The sequence below is a fragment of the Drosophila simulans genome, chromosome 3L (genome assembly GCF_016746395.2).
Source record: "Drosophila simulans strain w501 chromosome 3L, Prin_Dsim_3.1, whole genome shotgun sequence".
NCBI classification, from domain to species: Eukaryota; Metazoa; Arthropoda; class Insecta; order Diptera; family Drosophilidae; genus Drosophila; species Drosophila simulans.
In genome coordinates this window covers 7,626,534-7,634,457 of record NC_052522.2, presented here as the reverse complement: position 1 = coordinate 7,634,457, position 7,924 = coordinate 7,626,534, and the positions used below count along the sequence as shown (strand labels likewise).

The following is a 7,924-nucleotide window of genomic DNA, read 5'->3' as shown; positions in this document are numbered from 1 at the left end:
TTTTTTAAGACAACGTGGGTAACGTGGGTATGTAGATCCACTGTTATGTAGAAATCCACTGCATTAGAAAAACGAAATGAGACTGATCTAGATTGACGATGCTAAAACATCCGAATAACAAGCAAGCACCATAATTTAAATTTTTTTGTAAGCTGAAAGCTTAAATTTTTCTGTACAACTTTTGTCGACAGCGGATAAAATCATTCATCTGTTCTACATGTGAAAAATTTTACATATTCATTGATTTTTACACACCAATGTAAAGAAACTAATAAACACATATTGATCGGCAGGAGTAAAAAGTAATATTGCAGGTCGGTTAGGATTTGGTTGGTCAAGATACATCTGATAGATAGATAAGACTGATAGTCAGTATAAAATAAATGCATGCATCAGTGCAGTATAGGTTAAATTTATTTTTATGATTTAAGAGAGTGGCGTTTTATAAGTTAAAATTAATGAAGAGCTTAGTGGATTAATCCGGTTAAGGGTGGATGATCTTCACGCAGCCCTCGTCCTGTTTCACCTAAAAAATCAAATGCGTATAGGTAACATACGAGTATGTGTTATAGTTAGGTTATTCAGACTTACTGATTGCTGAAACTCATATTGTGGCCCATCGGCCTGCCATCTTCTTTGGATCCAGCCCCATGGTGTCGTACAAACGAGCTGTAAGTCCGAGGCGGGCAAATAGCCACGATCACATAACAGCTCGCAAATCGCGTGTGATTTGGATGGGGCATTATTGCAGCTGGCAGGATAGAAACGTCCATTGCGTGGAGGTGTCAAAGCTGGACAGCTCCATGCGAGGGATTCTAGAAATAGGATGCAATACCAAATACATAATGAGTCTTTCAAAATCCTATAGCTTTAACTTCGATTGTATTCATTGATTTGTACTTACCCACGCACTTGGCTTCTGGACTGGACCAAAGACCGGTGTGTCCACAACTCGCGAATTGTGAACCCTGCAGGATATAACCCGCGTTGCAGGTAATATTGCAACCAGTGTAGTTGAAGCCATTTTGGAGATACTTATTGCAAGAAGCCTTTCCGTTGGCTGGACTCTTAAACAGAGGGCATATATCGTTTGAAGGTATATTGGGTGCTTTGGTTGTCCTTGGTGTTTCCTCTCTGACTGGCGGTAATTCGGAGCCATCCAAAATACAACTATGACGATCCTCGAGTAGATGATATCCTTCGGGGCAATGGCAAATATATGAACCTATTGTATTCTCACACTTGTGCTCACAGTAAGGGTAAGTCACTCGCCCAGAAACTGAATCTATATCCTCCAAATCGCATTCGTTAATATCCTGACACTCACTGCCATCGGCGGACAGCTTAAATCCGGACCTGCACACTATTTCACCCGGGGAGAAACCTTCGCCGTCGGTGGGTTCAACTCTGCCCACCAGTGACGGAAGGCATTTGTATGTTCCATTTAGGTTCTCGCAGCCAGCCGTACAGTCCCAAGAAAGTTTGGGATCGGCGCACTCATCAATGTCTAGAAGGTGATAAGTAAATTTACTTTAGAGCTTATTAATATTTTGTTCATAAATTTCAATGTAAAGTTTTTAGAACTTACCCAAGCAAGTTTTTTCATCAATCTCGTCTATTATAAAACCACTATTACAGGTGCATATGAAATCACCAGGAAAGTTGTAGCAAACTTGAGAGCAGCCGCCATTCGATTCCTTACACTCGTCGATATCTGAAACAGAAGATACAGAGTGTGTCAGTCTATCTTTAAGATACATTTATTAAAAACGTGTATGTACCTACCATTACAGCTTGTGAGATCGGTGGTATTCAGGGTATAACCCTCATAGCATTCGCATTTATGAGTCGATCTGTTGCATAGATGAGCACAACCGCCATTATTAATCCCACATCTCTAAAAAAAAAAGAAAGCTTTATAAATGTATCTTATGATCAACAGATCATTTTCCAAAAAGTCATTACTTTCTTTTGCTTCTTCGGACGCGTTTTTCCTTTACGAATCTTTGTGCAATTGGGTTTCAAGCCAAGCCAGATCCCATTTGAGCAATAGAGTGCATTTTCTTCGGCACGTTTTAGTTTGTAGTTTTTCTTGCAGGAATAATAGGTCACAAGAAAAATATGTTCGCCACTTCGGCGATGTTCGACGGACGCCTTACCATTTTTAATCCGCGGAGGACTCGAGCAGGTATTGTCATATTGAAAAGGTAAATTGTTATCTATTGCGGGGGTGATTTCGGGATTATCATTTAACGAAGCTGTAAAATCAATTCATTAAAAATCAATGAAATTAAAATTGAGTATATAATAAACTGACCATTTAGCCTAAATAGTTTTTCACACCATTAATGCTTTTTCAATCAATTTAAACAAATAAATTTATGTTATAATAGATTCACAACTTACCTGTGGAGAATCCGATACACATAAGTGCGTATAAAACAATCACTGACGATGCCATTCTGTCTTGGCCCATTTACAATCGTTATATAAACATGTAAATTATTAGATCACCTAAAAAACATAAGCCGAACGTAAACGTTTTGTTTAATCAAGTGTCTCCATTGGGGGCTTGTCACCAACTTGCATTTAAGTGTCTGCCTAAAAGTACACGCTTAATTAATGAAAAAATAATCGCAATCATACTCGGAATTATTATGAGTAACAGATGTTAATAATTGTATCTAATTTTAGTTGCCTACCTATGAACACCTATTTTTACTTTTTTTAAAGTCAATTAACTGTGCAGTTACCATGTTCAACACTTTTAATGTATGTTTGATGTAAACACTGTTAAGATAATTATTTTTTGAATACCGTAAAATTTTTAATATTAACAACGGCGAACAACGTTTCGGTCACAGGCAAAACCGACAACTGAGCATTTATCAGGTGTTTTCATAGAGCGATAGCCGAGCCAAGCCAAGTATACTCGTTCGGTACCCATTATCAGTAGGGTATACAGCATTTTCTAATGATAATTAAACTTAAGAGTTAAATTATGTTATTCAACTATACAAGCTGACATTACATCAATTAAACTCGCAATCGAAATCAAATGCGCCGCTGCAACTGCTCGCCATATTGTAAATGGATTTTAATTAAACGAAATTAAATACAATAGAAATCCAGCGTAGGTGTGTTACTCTTCGACTTATTTGGTTAGCCGAGCAAACATGTTATTCTATACATATACGTATATATATATATATTATATATATAAGTAACTATCTACGTTTATGCCGCCCGATCCCCACTACTCGGATAGGAAACCCAATACCCTTTGTCCGAATTTTTCATTGATGAATTGCATTTTGAGTGACAAATCGATTTCGCTGAAAGAACTGAAAACATTTAGAGGTTGCACATAATTGGCCACTTTATTGGGTCGCAGATTGACGTGACTTTGTGTTCTCGTGTTGGTGTTTATTTAGAAATTAAATAAATGAGTAAATGCTTTTTGCAAGTCTTAGTGTTTTACTAATATTTCTGCTAATAAACGGTTACTCAGAGCGTTGATAACACTATCTTTTGTTTTGACGGTTTTTTAGATAAAGACCCAAAAAAATGCATTAAATGTAGGTAAAAATTTCATGTCGTTCCCAAAATTTCTTTTTTTTTTTGATTTTCTTAATAGACCGAATGTTCATATAGTAAAATAGTTTTTGTTTTGAGTCGAATAAACGATCCGTATTTGAACTAAGATCAACGCCGAAATAAATAAAAACTCAGAATGAATCCGCTTTGGGTTTTTATTGATTGAATATCATCTTAAGACTGAAACAGTTGGTGTGAAAAAATCTTAGATGTACTGGGTTAGTAGGTTGTTTACTTGATCTGCGCGAGAGCGCTTCTTGCCTATGCTTATGTGCATACATATGAAAAAGAATTCTTATGTGCTACGTGGCTATGTGGCATAAGTTACTTTATGACAAGGAAAAGAAAAAGATCAGAGAAAAGTTTTTTGTGGCCAAAGAATTATTTGTTGTATAAAGATCACCCTTGCCAAAAAACGATGCCTTCTCTTCTCTTTTTAAACAAATTTTTCCGGCACCTGCTGCTATTCAAGTTGATTTAATGCCTCAATATATCTCAATATATTTACTTTCGAATTTCTCCTTGCTCAACAACATCTATATTTAGAAGATAATTTTTCGAAAAATACACTTCTTTAACGCTCTGTCCTCCAGAATACAAGTGTGACGATCGCCCACTCTTTTTTTTACAAATATTGTGGGCGTGTGACTCTCGTTACTTTGTATGGTCAATTTAAACTAGATTAATTTTTCCAGCTCTATTTTCTGGCTACTTCCATGTGGTGCACGCGTGTAACTTTTCCGTGTAGGTTTTGGCTCAAAGCTGTTGTCGTTTATTGGCCCATGTACATTTGAAGTTAACCTTAGTTGGCAAATTACGGAAATCGCTCGAGGGCGTAGTGTTTACCCATATGAAAGATAGTCTGGGTAAAAATACTCGGAAGATACAGACTATATTCGAGCGGATACTTTTGTTTGGTCAGACGATGACTTTTTCTCTTTTGTACGACATGAAGCAATTAAGGTTGACATTTTCTTGGCCATTGTTTTAAAGCTTCGAGTCGAGTTGAACACATCCGCTGGCGGTTGGGAAAAGGAATGAAACCACTGCCAAATAAGGTCGTCTGAATTCATTATTAATAAATTAAACTTTTATTTTATTTAACTAAACAAACGTTGCTTTGTTAATTACAAAAAGAGTCCAATTCTAGTCTTAGAAATATGTGCATTACTTTTGTCTTAATTTTAGCTCCAACAGAAAGTAACTAAGAACAAAACACGGGGTTGCGATGCTATAGACTGGGATTAGTTCTTGATGCTTAGATACGATGGACCCACTTGGCGGACGTACACACTCCGCTCGTTGGTCAAATACGGCGGACACTTGACGGTGAGTATGCCATCAGACGACAGTTCCGATCGCACATCGTTGGGATAGTATCCTCGCGGCAGGACGAACCGCTTGACGATGTGGCGACCCACGAAGGTGTCACCATCCCGTCGCTTCTCGTGCTTGGCCTCCACGACCACAGTGTCTCCAGAGGTCTTCACGCTAATCTCGTAGGGCTTGAACAGGTGCACATCCACATTGGCTTCGAAACCATCCTTTCCGACAATCACCCGACTTAGATCGGGTGCGGATCCAACGCGAGATAGTGATCGCTTCCAGTACGGCAAGTCCCAGTCGTTCAAATCCCAATCGCGCCACAGACGACGACGGTAATCCCAGTAATCCCAATCCGTATTATTTGTAGCCGGCACCAGAGCCATTTTGTGGTAGTTTATTCCTTAGGACAGGACCAACAGCAACGCTAGTTCGTATTTACTTTCCACTTATCGCGTTTTCTGATAGACGTCCACTCGCGTTTTCTGCTCTGAGCAAATTAAACTTGGAAACGATAGTAGTCGACGCTTATATAGCCATAAGCTTCGCCCCGTGGGATCAGCTCGGCTCAACACAGATTCTAGTCAATAGCCAATGACAGTTGTGACGTAGTAGGCACACTGTTCAAAAAAAGCGGCTTCCCTGTTAGGAATTCTAAAAATACGGCAAACTACTGCATCTAAAATATAGTTATTACATCTGAAACGTTTCGTGATTATGAAATTTAACTTATACAATTTTTAATAAATGCTCTAAGCATAATTCAAAGTTTTTTTTCGCAGTGTACCAATTGCAGTTACAGTGGCGTTAAAACTGGGCGATGTTTTCGATTGTTTATCTTTGCATTGACGCTTGTATATAAGGAAATGGGGCTGTGGGTCGAAAAATGTCTTTGCATGTTATTTCCTTGAGGCGCTTCGAGATCTTATGCTGGGTGGGTTGATTTGCAGACTTGTTTCCGTAGAGGGGATGTATTTTCAGCGGTTATCCAAAGGTACTGCTAACCACCTTGAAACATCTCACTACCTGCATTTAATTATTTAATATATTTGAAAATCTTTCGTTTTTTATCCAACCCACAAATACATATTTTACTTTCTCTTGACGCAGATGTTTGCAAGAGTCCTTCCTTATTTGTTTATGTTTTTCTCTTTCATTTAACAAATCATTCTCCCATATCGGCAACGCCTTAAAAACGGTGGAAGCATGCCAACAAATTTTCGCAGCATTCGTATTTTGAAATTAATTACTCTCCGCTTCCGGTTGCAAATTAAAAAACAAAATCAAAGCAAGCCCAAATAAAAACCAACACATTTCTTTGACGGAAGTGATTCTTTTCACTTTTTGACCAAATACGGCTTTAAATTTTGTACAAGATACAAATGAACAGAGATACGCGGATTACAGATACACAATCTATAGATACAGCAACATAAAAGGGGGATTGAGTTTGTCATGACAAAAGGGCAATTTGTGAAAATTTTTGACGATTTTTGCCGAGCAGATTAGTCGATGGATGCGACATCTACGGAACATTTATGGGCCTGACCTGCCCGCCCCTCTTTATAAAACCCGTGCCCGTAACGCAACACAATCATCGGATTGGGATTGGCCCACCCCATATGTCGCTGTAATTTGTTGTTCCAGCCGTCGGTGTTGTTATTGCTGTTCTGGCAATAGATTTTGTGTGTGTTTTATAATAATTATAACAAGCTTCGCAGTTTCGCAATTTAGATGGCATTTAAGCATGTATTTGTACATTAAGTCATTTGCCATCGGACTAGTTCAATAGGTTTGTAATGCAGCACATCGCAAGACAGTCGAGCGCACACAAATAGATACTTTTGGTCTAGTTCGAAACATATTCTAATATTATATGCATAAATTCTCTTAACACAGACATAGGTAATAAGTATTTATCATAGTTTTTCTTATAAATTATTTTCCCCCATTTCCTGTTAGTTTTAAATATGGTCAAATATGCTAAACAAGTATTTAACATCTTTAAAATACGAACGAACCAAATCGGAGGATATATTTTTTAAAAAGGAGCTTACTCTATTTTTTGTATTATCAGTGTAAGTCTAGAGAAAATTTCCCGATTGAAAACCAATTGAAGTGCCGCAGCTGGCTGAACAACAATACATTAGACCAAAACAAAGCAATTTACTAATTTGCTTGACTTTATGGCAAAATCGAATGAAAATCAGAATCAAATTCCTAAGGGTGTGGGTTGTGCACAACTTTCTTTGGCATCGATTGTGTGTGGGGCATTATCTAAGAGATGACTTTCTATAATCGTAAACATCATTAGCATAGCACACCCACCGCGACCTTCACCATTTTTTAATTCCCACAGGGAGGTCATTCCCCCGATTTCCCTGATTATTGATACAAATGTTAAAATCGTTTTCAGCAAGATCACGTCAATTCACATATTGGCAATGGGCCAGGCATTGACTTCGATAGGAAACAGATGACTGCATATACACCCAGAAGAAAGATGAATTTTTAAATATTTTAAAGATTACCTATTACTTATTCAGCCTACAAGTATGCTACAAAAGCTTAAGACGGTCATGGCGAACGTGGCGTATGAGTAATAGCTGTGGTTAAAAACGGTCGGCAAAATGGCAAGCAAATTAAGTCTCGGAAATCAATAAGGTACATCGCTCACGTGGTAAATGAAGTAGCCACGCGGTGAAGTCGAGCGTAACTATAAATGGCCCCCGAGACACTAAACATTCAGCCGCAAAAGGGCAACAAACAGGTGCAGGAGCAGGTGCATTCGACCTGGCCAAGAGGCCACTGCAATGCGACGCCTGCCAAGGGGAAGACGGGGCAATCTGTGGCAAGGGGGAAACACAAAAGCATGGGCAAAACGAAAGCAAAAGTTCAAGTCGGAGAAAAAGACAGGACGACGGCGAGGAGCCAGCAGGACTTAAAACCGTAATTGGCCAAGCGAAGTGAACACTGCAGGTCGTAGGTTGTAGGTCGCAAGTTC

At 38.6% G+C, this 7,924-nt stretch overlaps 2 protein-coding genes across 7 annotated transcripts in view; both read right to left on the bottom strand.

Annotated features, from left to right (window-relative positions):
* Positions 1-392: 392 nt before the first annotated feature.
* LOC6737177 (fibrillin-1) overlaps positions 393-7,924 on the bottom strand; it is a 109,070-nt gene continuing 101,538 nt past the window's right edge. For 2 of the 6 annotated variants that reach the window (XM_016171050.3, XM_016171051.3), the window contains exons 3-9: positions 2,407-2,601; positions 1,966-2,258; positions 1,786-1,897; positions 1,589-1,714; positions 905-1,507; positions 592-815; positions 393-526 (exon numbers count right to left, since the gene is read on the bottom strand). In XM_016171050.3, the coding sequence (XP_016030825.1) occupies positions 485-526; positions 592-815; positions 905-1,507; positions 1,589-1,714; positions 1,786-1,897; positions 1,966-2,258; positions 2,407-2,476 (1,470 nt within the window). In that variant the 5' untranslated portion in view covers positions 2,477-2,601 and the 3' untranslated portion in view covers positions 393-484. Of the gene's footprint in view, positions 527-591; positions 816-904; positions 1,508-1,588; positions 1,715-1,785; positions 1,898-1,965; positions 2,259-2,406; positions 2,627-2,702; positions 2,904-7,924 lie in introns of those variants that run through there. The other 4 variants (XM_039294054.2, XM_016171053.3, XM_039294053.2 and 1 more) reach the window with 3 other exon arrangements.
* On the bottom strand, positions 4,666-5,427 carry LOC6737176 (heat shock protein 27). The gene has a single exon (XM_002083986.4). The coding sequence runs from the start codon at positions 5,304-5,306 to the stop codon at positions 4,842-4,844; it is 465 nt and encodes a 154-aa protein (XP_002084022.1). The 5' UTR covers positions 5,307-5,427; the 3' UTR covers positions 4,666-4,841.